Source organism: Chlorocebus sabaeus, chromosome 11 (genome assembly GCF_047675955.1).
Source record: "Chlorocebus sabaeus isolate Y175 chromosome 11, mChlSab1.0.hap1, whole genome shotgun sequence".
Classification (NCBI taxonomy): domain Eukaryota; kingdom Metazoa; phylum Chordata; class Mammalia; order Primates; family Cercopithecidae; genus Chlorocebus; species Chlorocebus sabaeus.
Genome location: NC_132914.1, coordinates 106166986 through 106192609, shown reverse-complemented (window position 1 = coordinate 106192609; position 25624 = coordinate 106166986). Strand labels below are relative to the sequence as shown.

General features: G+C 42.7%; 1 protein-coding gene across 3 annotated transcripts in view; it reads right to left on the bottom strand.

Moving 5' to 3' along the window:
* USP30 (ubiquitin specific peptidase 30) overlaps window positions 1–23720 on the bottom strand; it is a 34136-nt gene extending 10416 nt beyond the window's left edge. Inside the window, exons 1-7 of one of the 3 annotated variants that reach the window (XM_008004610.3) lie at window positions 23519–23720; window positions 20341–20450; window positions 19048–19230; window positions 10036–10139; window positions 5988–6086; window positions 5345–5387; window positions 3863–3957 (exon numbers count right to left, since the gene is read on the bottom strand). In XM_008004610.3, the coding sequence (XP_008002801.2) occupies window positions 3863–3957; window positions 5345–5387; window positions 5988–6086; window positions 10036–10139; window positions 19048–19230; window positions 20341–20450; window positions 23519–23601 (717 nt within the window). In that variant the 5' untranslated portion in view covers window positions 23602–23720. Of the gene's footprint in view, window positions 1–3862; window positions 3958–5344; window positions 5391–5987; window positions 6087–10035; window positions 10140–19047; window positions 19231–20340; window positions 20451–23518 lie in introns of all 3 variants that reach the window. The other 2 variants (XM_008004609.3, XM_008004611.3) reach the window with 2 other exon arrangements.
* Window positions 23721–25624: the final 1904 nt, after the last annotated feature.

Here is a 25624-nt window from a genome sequence, read left to right as displayed (position 1 = left end):
AAAAAGTATTCCATTAACCTGAAAGAAGCCAGTGAAGGGGAACAGAAGAACAAGAAAAAATGTAAGACAAACAGAAAATAAATGGTAAAATGGCAGACTGAAATCTAATCACATCAATACTTAAACTGAATGTAAATGGACTAAGCATTCCAACTAAAAGACTGTCAAGCTAGATAAAAAAGCAAGACCCATTATATGCTGTCCACAAAGCCACACTTTAAAGGGCTGAAAATAACAGAAAGAAATTACCAAATAAACATTAGCTAGATTAAAAATGAGTCACTCAAATAGACTTCAAGTCAAGGAGTCTTAGCAGAAATGAAGAGGGACAATTTATCATGACAAGATGAGTTAACTCATCATAATACATACGCTTGTATCCAATGACAAAGTTTAAAAAAATTAGCAGAAATAGAGCTAAAGAAAGACAAATTTTAACAAACAAGCAAGAAATAATACCAATATTAAACAAAATCTTTCAGTAAACAGAGGAGTGAACATTTTCCAGCCTATTTTATGAGGCTAGTATAATCCTTATAACAAAGCCTGACAAAGACATCACAAGAGAAGAAAAGTGTAAGAACAATATTCCTCATAAACATAGATACTAATATCCTTTAGGAAATATTAGCAAATCAAATTCACTAATATATAAAAACAATACAGCATCACCATCAAGTGCGGTTTATCCCAGAAAGGCTGGTTTAACTTAGAAAAATGAATTGCTGTAATTCACCGTGTTAACAGAATAAAATAATAAAATAAAATATGATCATCTCAATAGATGCAGGAAAAAAATGAGAAAATTCAATCACTATTAATTACAAAAATTCTCAGCAAACTAGGAACAGAAGGGAAGTTTCTCAGTATGATAAAGGGGTAAACTAAAACCTAAAGCTAATATCATACTTAATTATAAAACACCAAATACTTGCTTCAGAAGATCTGAAACAAAGCAAAGATGTCTGCTATCATCACTCTTATTTAACTTTGTACCAGAAGTCTTAGCCAGGATAATAAGGCAAAGAAAAAAAAAAAAGGAATAAATATTGGATTGGAAAGGAAGAACTAAAACTATTTCCATTCATAAGCAACATGACTGTTTACATACACAGAGAATACTAAGGAACATATAACAAAACTTCTATAGCTTCTAGAATAAATGAATGTTTACAAAAATCTCAAATAGAAGGTCAAAATATAAACAGCTGTCTGTCTATATACTAGTGGCAAACAATTTGAAAATAATTTTTTTTTATTCTATTTACAATAGTATCAAAACAATGCAAGGAAAAAAGAGATGAATAGTCAACTTATAGATTATAGTTCCTTAACATATCTTACATATCTTAATATGCGAACCTTATTTTTAAAAAGACCATTCAACATATTAGTCTTCAAGGTAATGTCACTCAGAACCGCAATGACACAGCAATCAAAAATCAACAAAATGAAAAGGCAACATATGGAATAAAAGAAAATATTAGCAAACCATATATCTGATAAGAGGTTAATATCCAAAACTGAATACTTGAAATATACTAAGAGAGTGTTTATAAGGAACTCATATGAACCAACAGCAAAAAACAAAACAAAACAAAGTAACATAATTAAAAAATGGACAAAGGACATGAATAGACACTTTCCAAAAAAAGACATATAAACGGCCAGCGGGTATATGAAAAGGCACTCAATATCACTAATCATCAGGGAAATGCAAATAAAACCACAAAGAGCTATCACCTCACACCTGTTAGGATGGCTATTACCAAAAAGACAGCATGTGGTCGGGTGCAGTGGCTCATGCCTTAATCCCAGTACTTTTGGAGGCCAGACAGGCGGATTACCTGAGGTTGGGAGTTCAAGACCAGCCTGGCCAATATGGTGAAACCTGATATCTACTAAAAATACAAAAGATTAGCTGGGCATGTTGGCATGTGCCTGTAATCCCAGCTACTTAGGAGACTGGGGTGGGAGAATTGCTTGAACCCAGGAAGCGGAGGTTGCAGTGAGCCAAGATGGCACCACTGCACTCCAGCTTGGGTGAGGCAGAGCGAGACTCCGTCTGAAAAAAAAAGACAGCATGTAACAAGTGTTGCCGAGGGTGTGGAGAGAAGACAACGCTTGTACACTGTTGGTGGGAATGTAAATGGAAAACAGTATGGAGGTTCCTCAAAAAGTTAAGAATAGAACTACTATATGAACTAGCAATACCACTCCTAGGTATATATCCAGAGCAAATGAAATCAGGATCTCAAAGATATATCTGCAAAACAATGTTCACTGTAGCATTATTCACAATAGCGAAGATATGGAACGTCTAGACAGATGAATGAAAAAATGTGGTATACATGTACAATGGAATATTATTCAGCCATCAAAAAGGAAGTTCTACCATCTGTGACACCATAGATGAAACTGGAGGCCACCTGCTATGTGAAATAAGCCAGATATAGATAAACACTGCCTGATCTCATACCTACATGGAATCTAGAAAAGCCAAACTCACAGAAGCGGAGTACATGGTGGCTGCCGGGGCTGGGGAGGTGGGGAGATGTTGCTCAAAGATGCAAACCTTCCGTTATAAGATGAATAAGTTCTGGAGAGTTAACGTACAGCATGGTGACTACAGTTAATAATACTGTATTGTATTCTTGAAATATACTGAGAGTGTTCTCACCACATATAAGCACAGGTGCACATGCACACACACACATCAAATCATCACTTTGTATACCCTAAATATATACAATTTTTATTGTTGATTAGATCTCAATAAAGCTGCGGGGGAAAGCCACAATTAGATACTACTTTGCACTCAGTAGGATGGCTAGAACCACAATGTCAGACAGGACCTAGAGAGTGGGCTGACATCAAAATGTGGGTGAGGCTGTGGAGAATTGGAACCCCTTGTACACTGCTGGTGGGAATGTAAAATGGCATAGTCACTTTGGAAAACAGTCTGGCAGTTCCTCAAAAGGTTAAACAAAAGAGTTACCATATAAGCTAGCAATTACCCAATTGAAGTGAAAATATATGTCCACACAAAAACTTGTATGTATATGTTCACAGCAACATTATTCATAGTAGCCAAAAAGTGCTAACAATCCAAATGCCCATCAACTGATGAATGGAAAAAAAATGTTGTAGATCCATGTAATGCAATATTATTTGGTAATAAAAGGAACAAAGTACTGATTCATGCCACAATATGGAAGAAACGTGGAAATATTATGCTAAATGAAAGAAGCCAGACACAAAAAGTCACACATTACATGATTCCATTTATATGAAGTATCCGGAATATGCAAATCCATAGAGACAGAGGTAGATTCATGGTTGACAAGGGGTAGGGGGATGGAAAGGATGGGGAGAGGCTGCTAATGAGTCTGGAGTTTTTTTAGGGGGCAATGAAAATGTGATAAAGTTGACTGATCCCAGAGTCAGTAATGGCTGTGAAAAAATAAAATAAAATAAAATGGATTGGGGTGACAGTTGTACAATTCTCTATTTTTGTATGATGTTGGAAATTTTCCATAATAAAATATTATTTTAAAACCTCAAAAGCAAAGGGGAAAAAACCAGCCCTAGAATCTACTGTGTCCACCATGAGCAAAGACCCAACCACTGGACTCGAGATCCTGCCAATCCACAGGGGGTCTGTTGTCCTTGGAGCAGAAGATGCCATCTGAGGATCAAATGACATGCTGACACTGACCGAAGTGGGGTAGTCAGTCCACTAGTGTGCAGAGGCTAGGTAGTCTCTAACACCAGTGACCAATGCCAGCCCACTCTCTAGGTCCTTTTAAGAATCCTAACTTTTGGAAAACCTCCTCCAGAAATAACAAGTGTTGGTATTTACCTGGTGTTCACAGTGTTTGCAGACCATATTACTAGTGAGTCTTCCATGAAAAGGATGTTGAGACTTCCAGTGATTGGATGTGGGGTGAGGTGACCCTGGAATGCAAAAAGTTTTTTGATATGTCACTTTTAGCCCTTTGGCACCAAGCTCAACATTCATCTTCCTTTCTAGTATGTCGTAGAAACTCCCTCTTGAGAAAAAATGTTCTTGAAAAGTACATTGAAATAGCTTTCCTCATTGACTTCCATCCAAAAGACATCCCATTCCTTCATAGGAGAATTTACACAGATCTATCTTTACATATGGTTTCTGTATAATGGGTAGAGCCACATTTTAAAAAGGAATTTGTGTTTAATAACGTCTTTTTACAAACACATGCTTAAAACGTTTGAGATGTCAAAAGAAGGATACCACCAGTGAACATTCCATAAAGTGAGATAAAATCTTCGGAAATAATCAGAATAAGCAAGTTCTGAATAACTAGGCCTTGCTTTGGCTAGAATGGGGTTCAATGGAAAGAACGTAAGTGAGAAACCCAGGCTCTGGAGTCAGGCAGCCCAAGGATCAGCTCTGGCTCTGCTTCTTATTCGCTGCCTGACCTGGGAATGCCTTTCATCTCTGCAAGCCTCAGTGTGCAGAAAATTGGGATAGTTATTATCCCATTAACTCCAGTACTATCAACTTTGTAGAGTTGTTATGAGGCTTAAATGAGATAATGCAAAGCCTGGCAAACAGCATGGGCTCAAAAAATACTTGTTCCTATTACTACACAAAGGAATTTATATGCTAATTGTATTTTTTAAGTCTTTTTTTTTTTTTGAGACAAAGTCTTGCTCTGTTGCCCAGGCTGGAGTGCAATGGCACGATCTCAGCTCACCGCAAACTCCGCCTCCCGGGTTCAAGCAATTCTCCTGCCTCAGCCTCCAGAGTAGCTGGGATAACAGGCATGCGCCACCATGCCCGGCTAATTTTGTATTTTTAGTAGAGATGAGGTTTCTCCATGTTGATCAGGCTGATCTTGAACTCCTGATCTCAGGTGATCCACCCGCCTCGGCCTCCCAAAGGCTGGGATTACAGGCGTGAGCCACCGCGCCTGGCCTTAAGTCTTAAGAAAACAACAATTTCCTCCTAAGGAAGACTTTGGTAACATGCAGTAGAATTTGGCAGCACTGGAAATGCTGAAGACACGACAGATTCAGCTCATTACGTTCTTCCCAGAATCAATTTGAAAAGGTAAAAAGAAAGCCCTTGTTTGAAGTACAAATAAGCCAGTTTCAAGAAAAGTAAGCTGGGCTGGGGTGCAAGGGAACACCAAGAGAATCTATTTAAAGCTATTTCCAAAATACAACTTCCTTTGCAAGCACATCACACTTCAAGCTGGCCTGTATGTCACCAGAAAAAAATATTTTTAACACAAGCAAATTATTATCATATCTTAAAAGTCCACATCTTATGTGTTATATTTCAATGGAAAACGGCTACCTCTTGTGCGGCAGGTAATTTGTTTGGGAGTTATTTCTGACTGCTGCTGTAGGGGAAAAAAAAAACAGACTGAAAACCCTGCTATAATCCCTTTTACCACCCTTACCCCACCCCTAAACCTTACAAGTTTCTACGTTGAATACACCACTAAAAATCAACTTTTAACAAAGCTCAGGTTTCTAAAGGTAGCCTCAATTAGCCTATCTGGCTGGATACTATGCATATTCTTTCATCAAATGCAATAGAAACCTATTTCTTCTCTCCAGAATATTTTCATCCTTACTGTTTAACTTTTATCAACTCCCCCCGATATTTATACTGTTACAGGGAAATGAGGGGTCACTTAGTATTCCTATGGCCCCTGTTCCCCTGTATTAAATAGGAAAAAACAACACATTCTTTCTTCTCAAAGCCAACACAAATTGCAGCAATGAATCATTTGAAAGAGCCTTGACATCCCTAATCAGAGTCACCAACTGCAAAGCATGTAGTTTAAAGACCCTCCCCGGCCTCATTCCTATCACTGATTTTTACTGAATCTTACTTTTGTGTTTAAAGTTGTACAAAGATTACACTTGCCTCTCCTATACTTATCAAATATGCATAAGTTGCACAGAACGTGTTGGAAATATTAATCGTTTACCTCCAGGGAATGCACATCAAACAAATGTGTGACCCGAGGCTGGCGGTCTCGCTCATCTTCCAATGACGAGGTAATGACATGGAATAATTCGTGAGCATCCTGTCAAAGGGCAAAGCACTCTTTAGAGAGGCTGGATGAGGAAAGGGCAAGATCAGAACTACCCACCTTGGGCAGACGCCCTACAGTGAATGTGGGTAGAATTTGCTTTCTACCTTCTCAAGGCCCAGCTCATTAAAGAAAACAGTTATGTCCTAGACACTGTCACGAGTGAAGACCCTCAAGCAAGAGGTCCAGGAGCAGAGAGCAGGAGAGAAAGCCAGGCAGCTGCCTTCACGCCAGCAGTCTCTGAGATAGTTCTGTTTCACTGAGACAGCCTTGACCTCTGCTCCGACTTCAAAAGATTAGGCTTTTTGCTAATTGTGGTAAAATACACATATCATAACATTTATCATCTTAACATGAATGATTCTGTGGCATTAAGTACATTCATGTTGTGCAATCATCACCGCCATCCATCTTCAGAACTTTTTCATCTTCCCCAGCTGAAACTCCATACCTGTTAAACACTAATTCCCCATTTCCCCTTCCCCCACCCCTGGCACCCATCATTCTTTCTGTCTCTAGGAATCTGATTACTCTGGGAACCTCACACAAGTGGAATCATACAGTGTTGGTCTTTGTGACTGGCTTATTTTCCTTGGCATAATGTCTTCAAGCCTCACCCATGTTGTAGCATATTGCAGAATTTCCTTCCTTTTTAAGGCTGAATAATATTCCATTGTATGAAAGTTTTGTTTACCTATTTATCAGCTGATAAACGCTTGGGTTGCTTCTACCCCTTGGCTATTGCAAATATGCTGCTATTAACCTGAATACACAAATATCTTACTGAGTTCCTGCTTTGTTTGAATTCTTTTGGTTTGTACCCAGCAGCAGGATTGCTGGATCCAATGGCATGGGACTACTCTTGAACATCAACTCAAACGGCCCTCTCCCCAAAAACCCAAGCCATCCCTCACTCTTCCAGGAGTAACGGGGTCACAACACAGGCCCTCTGCTTCTCCTTTTGTGTCCCCTCACACTGCCACCAGAGCAGTACTTTAAAAGGCAGACAGCTTTACTCTTCTGCTTTTAGCTTTCCAATGGCTTCCTCTACTAGACTAAAACCTACCATTCTTATCTGGCCTACAAAGCCCCCAACATTCACAATGTCCCGGCCCCTGGCCTCTTTTGTGTTCCTTGAACACATCCAGCTTATTCCCATTTCGGGTTGTGCTGAGACCTTTCCACAACTACCTCCTATCCTTTAGGTCTCTGCCAAAAGAGCTCCTCCGCAGGGCATACTCCCCAACCAACTATCCAAAGCTGCCTCTACCCCTCTGAACCCTAGCCCACCCCCAGCCAATTCAGCAGCTGTCCTGAAAAAGGCCCCTCCTCCAAAATATGCCCTAAATTCCTAAGGACTCTCAACTCCCCTGCTTCAACCCCAGTCTGAGCCACGCCATCTCGACCGGATAACTGCAGCGGCCTCCCACGTTTCCTCTCGGCTTGCATTCTTGCCCCTCCAGTCTTCCTTTTTTAACAAGTCAGATCAAACCAGTCCCCAGTTCAAAGCCCTCTAGTGGCTCCCCGCTGCACACACAATAGAAGCCGATACTGCCCATATCCTCCCAGTCCCTGCACAATCTGCTCCCCGCCAACTTCCGCCAGCCCCTCTCCTCCGCAGCCCTCCCCACCCTGGCCTCCCTGTCATTCTCCACAGGTGGCAGCTTTATAACTATCTCCAGACTTACACCCTAGCTTCTTCATCTGTCTGGAATGCTCTGCACCCAGGTGTCCACACACTTCACTCTCTTTTATACTTCTGGTCTCGACTAAAACCTCACCTCCCAAGCGGAGCCTCCCTACCTGGAGCAGTCTTCCCCTGTCGCTTGGCTCCTCCTCCCCTGCCCACCCCTACCCACGCCATGTCACACCAGCTAGTTTCTTGTTAGCATATCCTGAAATTCCCTGCTTACTGTCTGTACCGACCACTGCCTGCTATCCTCATCCCCCACTGGAATACCAGCTCTAAGTGAGCAGGAAAACTCCTGCAGGTCATGTCTGCAGCTACAACTCCATTGCCCTCGACAGGCCCCACCCCAGGCATGAATTCAATAAATACCTGTTGCCTATATAAATGAATTCCCTCCTGGGCTATAAAACTGCAGCTGTAGAGTGCAAGTAGAGATTCAAAGATAAATAAGGCAAGGCTCTGGCCCCTGAGGGACCAGGTGTGGCAGCCTAGCTGTTAGCCAGCGGCACACTAGAGCTGCAGCCCTGTATAGATGAACAGGAAGCAGGGGACCTGGAGGAGAATCAGTGCTTCCTGGGAGGCTCAAGTGGGCCCAGGCTTGAAGCAGATCCAAGACACGATGGAGGTGGATCTATAACTTAACCCGTGGGTAAGCCATGTAACAACTCGGCCTTGAGGAAAGGGACAGCACTGCAGAGGAGGGGGAGCTTGAATGTGCACTGGAGCACCACACTGTCTTAAATATTGGCTCTGCCCCTTAAATAGCTGCATGATTCTGGGCAAATCATTCCACTTCTCTGAGCCTCAGTGTTTCCATCTGTAAAATGGGAACAATAGTAAACTCCTTACATGGTTATTGTGATAATAAAATCAGGTAATTTGCATAAAGCAAGCCTTTGGCCCAATGCATCCTCTGAAGCTCTAGCTTTAGACAAAGAAAATGGGTTGATAATCAGGGAAAGTCTGCTCCTGATTGAGTGGATCGCTGATAATACAGATGTGGGCAAGGCCCATGCTAGATGCTCTGGGTACCTTCAAACAGGAAAAGGCCACTGGACAGACGCGCCCACCTCTTTCTCTTGCAGACTACAGCATGGCGTGGGCCCTAGATGTGGGCTGAAGATGTCGAAAATACTTCCAAGGAGGGACTGGGACCTAAGTGAGTCCTTGATGGAGAAGTCGGGCTTTTAAAAAGTTATCTGATGTTCTTGGTGACTAAATCTCAAAGTCATTCTCTCAGTTTAGGGAAATGTAAAATGTAGATAAATAATTCCAGTTACCAGAGGAGGATTTTAGAAGTATTTTCTAAATAGAAAAACATTGCAACATACAATTGGATTAACTGAGATACATTTTAAGAAAGTATAGATACTACCAGCACCATGTCTAAAAAGTGACCTGTGGCTTCAGAATAAAGCAAAAACAAGAGAACACCTTTAAAAATAAGGGGCGCTACACAGACTCCCCACCTCCCTTTTCAAAAGTCCCTCAATGCCCCTCATGTCAGCCCCACAGTTTTGGGAGGTCCAAGATGCCGCCTCCCATTTCTCTGGACAGTGGCGGCAGACAACACCTACATGAAGCTGGACAAGGCCATCTTGGAAATGTGGCTGTGGAGGATGCAACTGTATGCCACTGGGGGCTAGATTTTTTCATCCCTAGAGCTTCACTCTCTTGGCCTCTGCTTCAGACTTGCTGTTGGTAACAGTGGTCTGGCGGGGAGGAGGGTGGCCAAGTTCCAAAGAAGGCAGCAAAGCTGTAGTTGTGGAAAAGGGAGGTGGGAGTGACTGCATTCGGCCTTGGAATTGCATATGACATCTGCTTGAGGTTTCGGGCCACTTTAAGCCAAGCTTTGAAGATTGATTTTTTTTTAAATTGAGGGTGTGGTCCAGAAAAATCTTACCTAAACCTCTGAGTCTCCAAGATAAAGTCACCTGCCTCTTTCTAAAGAACCCAAGTGTCCCTATCACTTACTGGAGTGCCAAGTCACTTAAGAACTAAAAAGATTTTGCTCTTTGGCAACTGTGTGTTTATGTCCCATCCCCCTAACCTTCTATCTACTGGGTGAAAAACAGCTGTATCTCCCCTCTGATCATGACAGCAGGAACAAAGTTGGTACTCTGGTCCCAGAACACTAAAGCTGTCTAAAATGTCACAGAAATGTACACTGGGGCCAGGCAATTGCAAGGTCAGACCCCAAGTCACTAGGGGAAAGGATTCTCCAAGCTAAACGTGTTCAAATGTTGTACTCACCTGTTCTTCAAATGATGAGATCTGCCATCTGTACATTCTTAAGACATCCAATAAGCAGCTTGCATCTAAGACCTCATCATCAGTAACTTCTTGGCAGGACAAGGCTGGAAACAAAATAGGTAAGACATTAAATTCACCAGCATCACAACTAACCAGAAAACCTGCGCAGTATAACATATCAAAGTTAATTAAAAATTTAAGGACTGCAGGCCGGGCGCGGTGGCTCACGCCTGTATTCCCAGCACCTTGGGAGGCTAAGGCAGGCGGATCACAAGGTCAGGAGATCGAGACCATCCTGGCTAACATGGTGAAACCTCGTCTCTACTAAAAAAAAAAAAAAATTAGCTGGGCGTGGTGGCGGGAGCTTGTAGTCCCACCTACTCAGGAGGCTGAGGCAGGAGAATGGCATGAACCCGGGAGGCAGAGGTTGCAGTGAGCAGAGATCGTGCCACTGCACTCCAGCCTGGGCAACAAAGTGAGACTCCGTCTCAAAAAAAAAAAAAAAAAAAAAAGAAAAGAAAAAAAAATTAAGGACTGCAGGATTCACCTTAGAATTAGGTATTTTTCATCATTCTTTGTAGCATTACCCAATGCGTAGTACTCTATTAGGCACTTAAGTTTACTGAATGAATGTAATTTTTCATGAGACTGCAGCATTTAAATGAAGTAACTGATTCCTCTATCTTCAAACTATCATCAATATAAATTTGTTGCAAGGTTCTTATTGAGTAAAATGATTTTAACTCACAACTCTCAGGTTGGGAGGACCGTTCCCAACCAACATTCATCCAGTCCAACCCCATATTTGGTGCCATACTCCTCTTCACAGGGCTGTTTCCCAAGGCCTTTTTTTGTATTTGAGTTTCTGATTTTCAAGGCAAAGCATCAAGCTATATGCAGCAGCCTGAAAGTGTCTTTTGAGTGGTTTACTTTTACTTTTTTTTGAAACAGAGTCTCACTCTGTAGCCCAGGCTGGAGTGCAAGTGTGATCTCAGCTCACTGCAACCTCCGCCTCCTGGGTTCAAGTGATTCTCCTGCCTCAGCCTCCCAAGTAGCTGGGATTACAGGCACATGCTACCACACCCAACTAATTTTTGTATTTTTAGTAGAGATGGGGTTCCACCATGTTGGCCAGGCTGGTCTTGAACTCCTAACCTCATGATCGCCCACCTCAGCCTCTCAAAGTGCTGGGATTACAGGTGTGAGCCACAGCACTGGCCGAGTGGTTTACTTTTCAATCACAGGTGGAATCAGGCCTAATAAAATAGAAGTTTGATGGGCTTATGAATTTATATTATAATTACTTCTAGACCAAGGATTGGCACTTTTTCTGTAAAAGGTCAGAAAATAAACATCTTAGGCTTGCCTTTTTTTTTTTTTTTTTTTTTTTTTTTTTTTTTTTTTTTTTTTTTTTTTTTTTTTGAGACAGGGTCTTATTCTGTCAGGCTAGGGTGCAGTGGTGTGATCTCGGCTCACTGCAGCCTTGACCTCCTGGGCCCAAGCAATCCTCCCAACTCAGCCTTCTGAACAGCTGGGACTACAGGCACATGCCTTCGTGCTCAGCTCATTTTTGTATTTTTTGTACTGACAGAGTTTCACCATGTTGCCTAGGCTGGTCTTGAATTTCTGGGGTGAAGTGATCTGCCCACCTTGGCCTCGCAACGTGCTGGGATTACAGGTGTGAGTTCCTGTGCCTGGCCACATTTTAGGTTTTGTGGACCACATAGTCTCTGTTGCAACTACTCAACTCTGCCATTGCAGCACAAAAGCAGTCATAGATGTAAAAAGAAAATAATATTTCAGGACCTTCTAAATGTATTATGCCAAGGGGAAGAGTGCTGGAAACAGTCAAGTAACACAGCTGCTTTTCTTCTCTGGCGCATGGCGGCTGCTTCCTGACCTTTGTGTTGAGATGTTACAAATTAACCAGACTCCCTGTTCTTCCCTGAAACCTAGGCTGAATGGCACTGGAGATAGAGACCCTTGTGATTATTACCTCTTTACAACGGAATGGTAGGCAACGCCCTAAGAGTGTAATCCATAGTAGCCAATCAAATCTTACATCTGTATGTTAGCCATTGTATGGAAAATGTTATAATTCTGTTCAGTACTTCCGTTTTTGTCTACATAAATGATCCCCGCTTTTCCCCACACTGGGAGCACTGATCACCATTTCCTGTTATTTGTGTGTCCCCAGACAGCCACCTTCACACTTTGTGTTTGAATAAACCCTTGTAGCTGGATCTCGAACCCTTTGATTATTTTAGGTTGACATAGGCAATATCTAAACAAATGGACATGACTGTGTTCCAATAAAACTTTATTGACAAAAACAGGTGGCGGGCTGGATTTGGCCCATGGTCCATCAGGTGCAGACTCCTGATCTTGGCCACCCTCCTTCCCATCGCATGTTACACTGGACCAGTACTGCTGGAGTGTGAGAGAAAAAAATGTAGAAGCCAGCCTTTCAGTGCAGTTACTGGAAGTTCAGTGACTCCCAACATACAGTAGGTCAGCCTGTTTCTTCTTTCTGATTTGCCGTCAACGGCCTTGAAAGATTCCTTTAAAGCCCAGACTTCTGGGCTGCTCTGCCTATGGAGTAGCCATTCTTTCATTCCTTTACTTTCTTAATAAACTTGCTTTCACTTAAAATAATAATAATAATAATAATAAAGCCCAGGCTTCTGCATCAGTGTGTATATACCCTGGGGCTAGCCCTTTCCCTCCCAGGACAAAGAGAGCAGGGTTGGGAAAGGAACCACACCTTTCTCCCACACCCCTTGGGCAGCCCTTCTGTTAGCTCCCCCACCCCACCACCTCCCAAAGGAAAATTTTAATGCCTCTTTTAACCCAGTTTTGTCTAAAATACTACAGGGCAATTTGGCAGTATCTACTAACATTTTCATATCGTACAACCCAGCAATTTTACTTTTTCAATCCAGCAATTTTTTTCCCTACAGAAATGCATGCACAGGTTCACAAAGGGACATGTATAAGGATGCTCACATGATAGCCTGCTTATCATGACAAGGAGCTGGAGACAAATGGCCAAACCAACTGGGGTGTGTTGACATTATGGAAACTATGCAGCTATAAAAGTGAATGAGGCCAGGCACAGTGGAGCCTGTAATCCCAGCACTTTGGGAGGCCGAGGCGGTTAATCACTTCAGTTCAGTTCAAGACCAGCCTGGCCAACATGGTTAACCGTCAACTCTATTAAAAACAACAACAAAAAACACCCAAAAATTAGCCAGGGATGATGGGTGCACACCCGTAGCCCCAAATACTCGGGAGGCTGAGGCAGGAGGATCACTTGAACCCTGGAGGCAGAGGTTGCAGTGAGCTGAGATTGCACCACCGCACTTCAGTCTGGGCAACAGAACAAGACTCTGTACCAAAGAAGGAAAAGAAAAAAATGACCAAGGTTTGCAAATCACATCTGATAAGGCATTAATACCCAGAATATATAAACTCAGAACTTCTAAAACTCAACAACAACAACAACAAAACAAACAAGGCCAGGCATGGCGGCTCACACCTGTAATCCCAGCACTTTGGGAGCCTGATGTGGGCAGATCACGAGGTCAAGAGATCGAGACCATCCTGGCCAACATGGTAAAACCCCGTCTCTACTAAAAATACAAAAATTAGCTGGGCGTGGTGGTGTGCACCTGTAGTCCCAGCTATTTGGGAGGCTGAGGCAGGAGAATCGCTTGGAACCTGGGAGGCAGAGGTTGCAGTGAGCTGAGATCACGCCACTGCAATTCAGCCTGGCAACAGAGCGACTTCTCAAAAAAAAAAAAAAAAAAAAACCCAAACAATCCAGTTCAAAAATGGGCAAAGAACTTGAACTGACATTTCTCCAAAAAAGACAGACAAAATGGCCAATAAGCAAATGAAAAGATGCTCAATGTAACTTATTATTAGGGAAATGCAAATTAAAACGATACCATACCGTTAGGATGGCTACTATCAATGAAAATAGAAAATAGCATGTGTTGGTGAGGAGAAATTGGAACTTTTGCACATTGCAGGTAAAATTCTAAAATCATGCATCATCTGTGGAAAACAGCATAGAGGCTCCTCAAAAAATTAAACAGAATTACCATTTGATCCAGCAATTCTACTTCTGAGTGTTGACAGAATAATTGAAAGCAGGGCATTTGGACACTAATGTTCACAGCAACATTATTCATGATAGCCAAAGAATGAAAATAAGCCAAATGTCCACGGACTGACAGAGGGACAAACAAAATGCTGCATATACATGCAACAGAATATTATTCAGCCTAGGCCAGGTGTAGTGGCTCATGCCTGTAATCCCAGAACTTTGGGAGGCCGAGGTGGGCAGGTCACTTGAGGTCAGGAGTTCGAGATCAGCCTGGCCAACGTGGTAAAACCCCGTCTCTACTAAAAATACAAAAAATTAGCCAGGTGTGGTGGTGCACGCCTGTAATCCCAGCTATTTGGGAGGCTGAAGCAGGAGAATCACTTGAATCTGGGAGGTGGAAGTGGCAGTGAGCTAAGATGGCACCACTGCCCTCCAGCCTGGGTGACAGAATGAGACTTTGCCTTAAAAGAAAAAAAAGAATATTTTCAGCCTTAAAAAGGAATGAAATTCTGATATGCGGTATAACATGGATGAACCCTGAAGATATTAAGTGAAATAAGCCAGTTACAAAAGGGTGAATATTATATGAGTCCACTTAATGAGGTACATCTTATAAATATGAGGAAACTCATGACTTAATGAGGTCTGAGTCAAATTTAAAGAAAGAGAAAGTAGGGCAGTGGTTACCAAGGGCTAGGGGTAGGGGAGAATGGGAGTTACTGTTTCATGGGTATAGTTTCAGTACGGGATGATGAAGAGTTCTAGAGAGGGATGGGGGTGACTGCTGCACAACAATGTGGCTGTACTTAATCTAGTGAACTATACGCTGAAAATGGTAAATTTTATGTTAGGGATATTTTGCCACAATTTTAAAAAGTAGGCAAAGGATATAAACGAGCAATTCACAGAAGACAAACTATAAGACCAATACACTCAAAAAAAAAAAGTGAAGGAGGTAGAACTACATGTACTAAAATGGACACTTCTCTAATGCTTATTATATTTGGCCATGTAAATCACAAACAAAACAAAACAATATACAAGCCAGGTGCGGTGGCTCATGCCTGCAATCCCAGCACTTTGGGAGGCTGAGGCGGGCGGATCACCTGAGCCCAGGAGTTCAAGACCAGCCTAGGCAACATGATGAAACCCCGTCTCTACTAAAAATACAAAAATTAGCCGAGTGTGGCAGCACGCACCTGTAGTCCCAGCTACTCGGGAAGCTGGGGTGGGAGGATAGCTTGAGCCCAGGAGGCTGAAGTGCGGTGAGCTGAGACTGTACCATTGCACTTCAGCTTGGGTGAGACCCTGTCTCCAAATAAACAAAAAATCAAACACCAAAAAACCCCACAATATATCATTTCTATGGATGCACAGAAATGTATTTAAATGCACAGAAAAAGGTCTGGAAGGATCCACCTATAGTTTCCTTTTGGGAAAGGTAGAGGGGAGCAGGGTTGGAGTATTGATAAAGGGGACTCTGGCCTTCTCTGTAATGCTTTAATTTTTTACAAAGAGAACTGATTCATGCATTACTTGTATAATTAAAAAATTATTTATAGGCCAGGCATGGTGGTTCATGCCTGCAATCCCAGCACTCTGGGAGGCCAAGGTGGGCAGACTGCTTGAGTTTAGGAGTTCGAGACCAGCCTGGGCAACAAGTCAAAACCCTGTCTCTACTAAAAATAAAAAAATTAGCCAGGAATGGTGGCATGTGCCTGCAGTCCCAGCTACTTAGGAAATGGAGGTGGGAGGATTGTTTTGGGCCTGGGAGGCAGAGGCTGCAGTGAGCGGAGGTTGCGCCACTGCACTCCAGCCTGGGTTGACAGAACAGAACCCTGTCTCAAAAAAATTTTTTTTTCCTAAAAAATCAAAGTAAGAGACATTGGAAAGCAGAAGCAGAGAAATGAGCAGACATTCTGGGACAGCAGCCCAAGGATGGCTCTGGTTCCCAGTACTGGGTCCCATGTGAACGATAAGGGCAGTGCTGACAGGCCAGGGTTAGGATAATTCACGTGGACATTTCAGCTTTCACATAATCTTTGGAGTGGTGCTTTTAACCCATTTCCTATTTGCCCCAAGAATATTCCTGTCTCTAATCCTAATGTAACATCATATACATTTCTGTTGTATATGATGTAACATCATATACATTTCTGTTGTATATGATGTAACATCATATACATTTCTGTTGTATATGATGTAACATCATATACATTTCTGTTACATTAGGATTAGAGCCAAGCTCTATTTAGAAATAACTCCCAAGAACATGGCTGGGTGTGCTGGCTCACCCCTGTAATCCCAGCACTTCGGGAGACCAAGATGGGAGGATCACTTGAGGTCAGGAGTTCGAGACCAGCCTGGTCAACATAGCAAGACCCCATCTCTATTTTTTAAAAAAATTTAAAAAGGCCAAGCATGTTAGCTCATGCCTGTAATCCAAACACTTTGGGAGGCCAAGGCAGGTGCATCACTTGAGGTCAGGAGTTTGAGAGCAGCCTGGTAAAACCCTGTCTCTACTAAAAATACAAAAACTAGCTGGGCATGGTGGGGAGTGCCTATAATCCCAGTTACTTGGGAGGCTGAGGCAGAAGAATTGCTTGAACCTGGGAGGCGGAGGTTGCAGTGAGCCGAGATCCCACCACTGCACTCCAGCCTGAGCGACAAGGCGAGACTCCGTCTCAAACATAAAAAAAAAAAAAAAAGAAAAGAAAGAACTCCAAGAACAGTTTTTCTATTTTCACGTTTAAAATCAGTCAGACTTGCTTTGGCCTCAAAGAGCATGTTTACGTAAAATTAGATGAACGCTGGCAGCGAGTTGCACTTTTTTTTTTTTTCTCTAAACCAGGAATGGGCTAAAAAAACAGGATAGTAAAAGAAATTATTCTCAAGTCGCCTCTTCTACAGAAAGGTACACTTGCTTCATAAAGATTTCTGTGTCAAGCAGAGCTCACATAGGAAAACACCTCAGTGAAGCACGATTTAGCTGAATGTGTTTTAAACCCAATTTTCTCCTTACAGTGACAGCAATATATGCTTATTGTTAAAAGTAGAAGTCGTTTTCCAAAACGATTTTAAAATTACCAATGACTGCACAATACCAAAATGGCTAATATTTCAGCATTTTTCAGTCCAGCCTTCATCTGTGGAAGTTCCTACCTTGATGAAGTCAAATTGTATTTTGTACGCTGCTCTTTAACATTACAGCCTATGCCCTCACCCAACTTTTAAAAAAATTTCATAAAAGTGATTCTTAATGGCTGTATGCCATCCATTACTTAATCATTTTCCCATCTAAGTGCTAGCCAAGCACTACCCTGCTTAGCTTCTGAGGTCTGATGAGATCGGGTACGTACAGAGTAGTATGGCATTAAGTGATTGCTTAATCATTCTGTTTGTTATCTACATTCTTTCCCCTTTTTGCCATAATAATTAGATGTTGGAGATCTCTGTGCATACATCGCGCTCTGTATAATACCCATGGAACGTCAGCAGATTTTATGAAGAAAACAAAACAGTTCTACCGTCAAAAAAGTTGGTTTAAAAATGAAGTTGGGCTGGGTGCGGTGGCTCACGCCTGTAATCCCAGCACTTTGGGCTGAGGCAGGCAGATCAATTGAGGTCAGGAGTTCAGGACCAGCCTGGATAACATGGCAAACCCTGTCTCTACTAAAAATACAAAAATTAGCCGGACGTGGTGGCATGCGGCTGTAATCCCAGCTACTAGGGAGGCTGAAGCAGGAGAATCGCTTGAACGCGAGAGGTGAAGGTTGCAGTGAGCTGAGATCGTACCACTGCAACAAGCTGGGCAACAAGGTGAGACTCTGTCTCAAACAAACAAACAAACAAACAAAGAAGTTGGGTAGGTTATTTCTTAAAACCTTTACCAAGCCAGTGTATATTGTGACTCTCCAAGTTGGGGGCCACCATTCAGTCATTCCTAAACTTGGTTGCTTTTAGACTCCATTTTTCAGGCTAATTAAGTCACAATCTACGTTTCTAGCCATTTTCATAAGGCGGACTCCCAGACACAGAATTACTGGGTCAAATAGTACTGAATACTTCGCAAGCTATTATTGTGTAGTTCCAAACTGCTTTCCAGAAAAGTTGCACTAAGTTACACCCCTCTCAGCGGTGTATGGATGTATTGTCCAACAGCTGGACAGGGCTGCAAATTTGTTTTTTAATCTTTGCTGATAGGCAAAAAGTAGCATTTTTATTTTATTTATACTTCTTTGATAATGGTCAAGTTGAACATTTGAGTTTTTTAGCAATTTGTATTACTTCTTTTGTGAATAACCTAGGCTAATGGACTTTTTTTTTTTTTTAATGTTTTTGAAACCAGAATACTTCTTATAATACTTCTTATGTGGCAGTGAATTTCTTTCCTTCCTTAAAATGCTGTTATTAACTTGACAATTTATGGTTCTATCTTTTTTTTTTTTTTGATATGGAGTTTCACTCTTGTTGCTCAGGCTGGAGTGCAATGGTGTGATCTCGGCTCACTGTAACCTCCACCTCCTGGGTTCAAGTGATTCTTCTGCCTCAGCCTCCTGAGTAGCTGGGATTACAGGCACGCACCACCACGCCCGGATAATTTTTGTGTTTTTAGTAGAGACGGGGTTTCTCCATGTTGGTCAGGCTGGTCTCGAACTCCTGACCTCGTGATCCACCTGCCTTGGCCTCCCAAATTGCTGGGATTACAGGCATGAACCACTGCACTCAGCCTCCATCTTTGATTTTTAAAAAATACCTGTTTGTATCTACTGGGCTCTTGGTGTTTTTTATTCATAATGATCTATATGATTTTTTCCTACAATAAGGCTATTAACTCTTTGCCTGTCATCTGGACTTCTTTGAAAAGGTATATAATCCCCTTGAAATTCCCATCTAGATACCTTTCAGAAGGTGCAACAGTGTTAAGGATAAATACTGGTGTGAGGGGGGCTCCTTCTGATCCCTGGTGTACTGGGAGGTGAACTCTTCCAGCCACCTGATGAAAGCAGGACAGGCAGACAGGCCTTGAAGCAGGGAGTTCATGAAGCAGGTGTTCCCTAAATTAACAAGGCCAGGCACGAGCCCTAAAAAAAAGCAGGGGGAAGAAGAGAACAGCATATCATATTTGATCCATTTCTCTCCCATTTGGGACCCAGAGTTCCTGCGCTGTGGCCTTAAATTTGGAATTCCGATCCAAGAAGATCCTTATCCACAGAGATCTGGGCCAAGGCTTGGTTCTAGTACTGCTCCGCAGACTGTAAGCACAGAAGGAAAGGTCCCCTTTGTGTGTTATTTTTGAAACCTATCATGGTATCCAGCACAGCTTGGTTCTTCCTAAATGTACAAAACACTTAGTAACCATCTCCTGTCTTTTTCTCTTCCTCATTCTCCCCTACATGCTCTCTTTCTTCTTTAACCAGAAAGCAATGTTTCTGAGAGCAGAAGAAAACAATTGTTCTGTTGTTACTTCCCCAGGACAATGATTCTGTTCTTATCTTAACAATCACTGGGAAAGACTCCACTATACCAATTCTGATCAGTCTTTCTGCAGAGATCAACAAAATCGAATATACTTCTCTCTTCTGCTAGCAATCGTTTTAAAAAACTACTTATTCTCAAAGTTCTCAAAGACACACAAAAGGAGGGAGAATGTATAATAAACCTCAATTATAACTGTCCCCGGATTTAACAATGATCAAATTTCACCACATTCTTTTCTTTCTTTGATGAATTTTAATCAATGTTACATAGTGCAACACTTTCAAAAGGGAGCATTTAAAAAAATAAGAAAATAGTTTTTTAGTAATGAAGGCACTAACTTGAAATTTTTACCAGTTATTAGCAAGCTAGTCTGAGAGAACACAAATGTATGATGTAATTGGTCAGTTTGTACCACTGAAAACTGTAATTGCCATATTAATGAGAACACTTCTTAGACAATTACGCCGCTTGACATTTTTCATTACAAAGCATGCCTCAAACTCCAGTCTGGAGAGGGGCTGAAATAGAAATCTTTTTACTACAGGGTATCAAATAACAACTAATGGTAAAAGTACTGTTTCAAAACCTGAAGTCCTAATTTTAAAGATACAGAGAACAAACACGACCAACCTCCCAACCTTCTTTGTACTGTTTTCAGATAACAGGGATCTGGGTCAAGTCTACAGACCATAATGCAGTGTTCTCATTCTTACCTTTTCTACGCTTCTTTCTTTCTGTAATGGGACCCCAAATAACATATATTCCTGCTGCAAGAGCAGCAGCAATTCCACCTATAACTCCCCAGTTCTTCATGACTTTATATCTAAAAAAGAAAACAAGTTTACTGTCTTCCCTCATCACAAACACAATAGGCGAATATACAGATAGAGACAGAATAACATTTTGTCAAAATAACCCACCAAATACCTAATTTCAAGTTAAAGTAATATATAGTTATAGGATTACATCTTAAAAATCAGGATGTTTAGACATTAGGATTTAAAATCTAAGTCAGCCGGGCACACTGGCTCATCCCTGTAATCCCAGCACTTTGGGAAGTCAAGGCAGGAGGATCCCTTGAGCCCCAGAGTTTGACACCAGCCTGGGCAACATGGTGAAACCCTGTCTCTACTAAAAACACAAAAATTAGCTGGCCATGGTGATGTGCACCTGTAGTCCCAGCTACTCAGGAGGCTGAGGCAGGAGAATCACTTGAATCTGGGAGGCAGAGGTTGCAGTGAGCTGAGATCGTGCCATTGCACTCCAGCCTGGGCATAAGAGCAACACTCAGTCTCAAAAAAAAAAAAAAAAAAAAAAAAAATATATATATATATATATATATATATTTATTGAATGACTGAATACTGGAGAAAATATACAGAAATGAATTTCTCTTTTAGAATATTAGACAGGAAAGGGGCACACATACAATGGTATAAAAGAGCTGAATGTTTATAAAATTAAAGATTTCCTAACTATAGACTTGACTTAAACACTGGTTATGCTTTTGCTACAAATTAAGAAATTTCACCAGAAATTTAAAACATTGTTTTTATACAAAGTTATATATTTCTACAAAATAAGACAAACCATCTATGTGTATATAGCTATGTAATGTGTACCTGCATATGTGTTACACATGTATATATACGTGTTTGTATGTGCGTGTGTGTGTAATACATTATTATCCCAATATTTGGATCAGGTGAATATTGCTTTGATTTCAGTTCAGTAAACATTAACTTGGTGAAGAGTCACTGGTGATAATAGTGACTCTGCTTTACAATAATCAGCATTTCTTAGTATCACAGCTGATAGCTGAATTTCAGATAAATATTTGTTTTCCAAGACATAGCCAACAGAATATGCACCAAACTTGGTTAAGAAAGTGGGATTACATTATTCTGGTTCAGTCCTGGCTTTGCTACTTCATTTGGCATCATTTCACCTTCTAAGCCTCAGTTTCCTCATCTGTACGATGGGGACAATTCATAAGACCTACCTCATAGGGTTGTGGTGAGGATTAAATAAGTGTGAAAGTATAGAGTACATAGTAAGAACTTAATAAATGTTAGCTGCTACAAATTAAGCATTACAATCTCAGGTTCATTCATGACAGCTATTCCCTCTCTTCTGTTCGTTCTTTTTTTTTTTTTTTTGACACAGTATCTTGCTCTAGTGCCCAGGCTGCAGTGCAGTGGTGCCATCTCGGCTCAACACAATCTCCACCTTCCGGGCTCAGGCGATCCTCCTGCCTCAACCTCCCGAGTAGCTAGGACCACAGGTGCACACCACACACCCAGGTAATTTTAAAATTTTTTTGTAAAGACAGGCTCTCACTATGTTGCCCAGGCTGGTCTCAAACTCCTGAGCTCAAGCAATCTGCCTGCCTCAGCCTCCCAAAGTGCTGGGATTACAGGTGTAAGCCACCATGCCCAGCCGGTGAAAGCTATTCTTGAAGTTTCCTAATGCATCACTGTGCTTTTACACAATACATGAGTTCACAAAAGTGCTTGGAAAGGTTACAAAGGACTGTCATGGAAGTGCTAAAGTGCTTAAAATCCCCCAGTCAAACACTAATATTTAAGGGTGCATACTCTATGCCAGGCACTGTGACAGTCTTACCTCATTTTTTAAACAATCCCACAGAAGCAGATTATACCATCACTTTCATTTTTATAACTGAGGAAACTAAGAGACCGACTTGGTCACAGTGAGTGAACGAACATGGCTCTGAATCATGCGTGTCTGTCTCCCAAGTCTGTGCTTAAAACCACAAAGTTCAAGACGGAAACTGAAGGAAACAGTGTCAAGGGGATGGGAGAGAGGACTTGTCCATGACTTTAGCAGCATAAGGAAAAAATACCCAGGGACAACTGGCGACTTTGGAAACTCCATTCCTCTGCAAAATGACATCACGAGAAGAGTGGTGGGGCCTGGGGGTGAAAAGATCTGGCTTCTCCTCCCAACTCTGCTATGAGGTCAGCTATGGGGTCACACTTCCCACCTACGGAATGGGGGCACTGGACAGGATAGGTACCGAGGACTTTTAGCCCTGGGATAATAAGCTCTTTAAACCTGCTCCAGTTCCAGAGGAAGCCGACCTGAGCAACAGGTCTCAGTCATTTGGGGTCAGCAGTGGGGGAGGGGGTACTCAGTTCTGAAGCCTGGAGCCCTTGGGAGGGTGAATAAGGAAATGGGGGCCCTGACAGGATTGGGAACCCAGGCAATCGAGGAGTCCTAACAAGAACGGAAGGCTTTAACAGGAACAAGCAGCCTTAACAGGTTAAAGAGGCCCTGACCAATTTAGAGACCCTTGCAAAACAAGGGCCTTTACTCACACTAATAACATCAGCGACTCAGACAGAAGTGGGGATCCATATTAGACTAGAGGGCGGGCTAACAGGAATAGCGGGCGGTACTAACAAAACGCGGGGCTTGCAGGCCCGGGGCACTTACAGGACTGGAAGAACCACGCCAAGATTGGGGAACCCCTGGCAGATATGATTGGGGGACCCAGAAGGATTGGGGGTATACTAGAAGGATTGAGGGGTCTTGGCAGGCCTAGGAGGCATTGAAAGAACGGAGGGCACTGACAGAATTAGGGGCCCTGACAAGACTGGAGGGCCCTGGGTGTCCTGGGAACAATGACAGGAGGGGGAGGGACAGACGGACCCGGGGAGTGCAGACAGAATTGGTGTTGCCGAAGGACTGGAGCCCGTCAGTCCTCCCACCTACAGGCCCAGGCCTCCAACCCTAAAGGACACAGAAGCTCCCGGAATGCCCGCGCGGGCCCTGGAGACCCCAACTAGGGCATGAAAAAGCCGTCACGGGCCCAAGCTGGGGACCCTGTCCCGGCCTCTTCGGCCGCCCCGCCCCCCAAAATCTCACCTGACGGCCGCCCCGGTCCTCAGGAAGCGCTGGATGGCCCTGTCGGCCGCGGTCATCGCCGCCTCGGCCCGTGAGCTCAGCATTGCAGCCGCACCGGAGGCCTGAAGCCACCTCCGCCGCTACTGCCGCCCCCGCCGCCGCCTGAACGAGGGCTACTAAGGTTCCCGAGACAGCGGAACCTACGGCCGCAGGCCCAGTACCTCGGGGGAAGGTAGACCTCAGGACAGGGTCCGGGGGACCGGAAGTAGCTGCCTCCGGAGAGCAATAGCTGACGGACCACGTCCTTTCTTTCTTTTCCCTTAGCAACAGGCCCCAGCGTCGGTTGCTAAGCGAGGCTCAGCTGCCTGGGGTGCTTGGTTTTCAGATTTGCTTAGGCTCCATTCATAAATACAGATGGCACACTTCTAGGATGGACCATGGGTCATGATTTGAATTTTTCGGTGTGGAGAAGGAGGCCAACGGCCGAAAGTCGGGTCAGGCCTTTGCTATAATTAGTTATTATTGTGGCCAGAGTGGAAATAGGTCGCAGAGGAAGGAACTTTAATGAGCATGAGGCCCATCTCTGACGATATCAGTAGAGAAATCAACGTCTTTAATAATAATAGCTAACAAACTTATTGTTTATTTAGGTGCCAGGTATAAAGCTAAGTATGTCACATACATTATTTACGTTTAATATTCACACCAACTCTAACATTACCCACATTTTACATCCCAGGGAACCCAAGAAATTCGAAGAAATAGTAAGTTTTTTGACACAACTTGTAAGTGGTGAAACAGAGATTGGCAGTTCAGTCTGTGTATCCCCAGAATAGCACTCTCCAACAGAAATATACAGGAGCCACATAGGTAATTTTACATTTTCTAGTAGCCGCATTAAAGTAAAAAGCAAGAGGTAGGCCAGATGCCGTGGCCCACGCCTGTAATCACAACACTTTGGGAGAATGAGGCTGGTGGATCACCTGAGGTCAGGAGTTCGAGACCAGCTCGGCCAAAGTGGTGAAACCCCGTCTCTACTAAAAATACAAAAACCGGGCGTGGTGGCAGGTGCCTGTAATTCCAGCTACTCAGGAGGCTGAGGCAGGAGAATTGCTTGAACCCTGGAGGTGGAGGTTGCACTGAGCCAAGATCATCCCACTACACTCCAGTCTGGGTGACAGAGTGAGATTCCATCTCAAAAAAAAAAAAAAAAAAAAGCAAGAAGTAAACTTAATTTTAACCATATATTTTCCTTGACCCAATATGTTCAAAATATTGGGGCAGGTGCAGTGGCTTATGCCTATAATCCCAACACTTTGGGAGGCCAGGTGAGAGGATGGCTTCAGGCCCAGAGTCCAAGACCACCTGGGCAACAAAGCAAGAATCCATGGCTACCAAAAACAAAGAAAAGAAAAACAAAAAATGTTGTCATTTCTATGTGAAAATTATTGATGAGATAATTTACTTTTTTTTTTTTTTTTTTTTTTTTTTTTGAGACAGAGTCTCGCTCTGTTGCCCAGGCTGCAGTGCAATGGCACAATCTTGCCTCCCAGGTTCAAGCGATTCTTCTGCCTCAGCCTCCTGAGTAGCTGGGATTACAGGTGCACACCACCACGCCCGGCTAATTTTTTTGTATTTTTAGTAGATACGGGTTTCACCATGTTGGTCAGGCTGCTCCTGACCTTGTGATCCACCCGCCTTGGCCTCCCAAAGTGCTGGGATTACAGGCGTGAGCTACCGTGCCCGGCCCATTATTTTTTGGTTTTTTTTTTTTGGTACTAAGTACCTCTCAATTTGGAGCACCCACTTTTCATGTGCTAAATAGCCACAAGTGACCAGCAGCTACCGTATTAGACAGCACAGTTTATAAAGCATTAGGGCCAGTGAGATTTTCCCCTCCCTTTCAATTGCTTTCTCCAACCCCAGACTGAGTAATTGCACTCATGCTGGGGGTGGTGTTGCATACCCGTAGCCCCAACTACAGAAACAAAACAAAAGAAATCAATGCGTTAGATCAGTGGTTCTCAAAGTTTTTGTTCTCAGGATCTCTTTGTATGCTTAAAAAGGATTGAGGGATTTTGTTTATATCTAACTGTACCCTGTTAGAAATTAAAATTGAGAATTTTT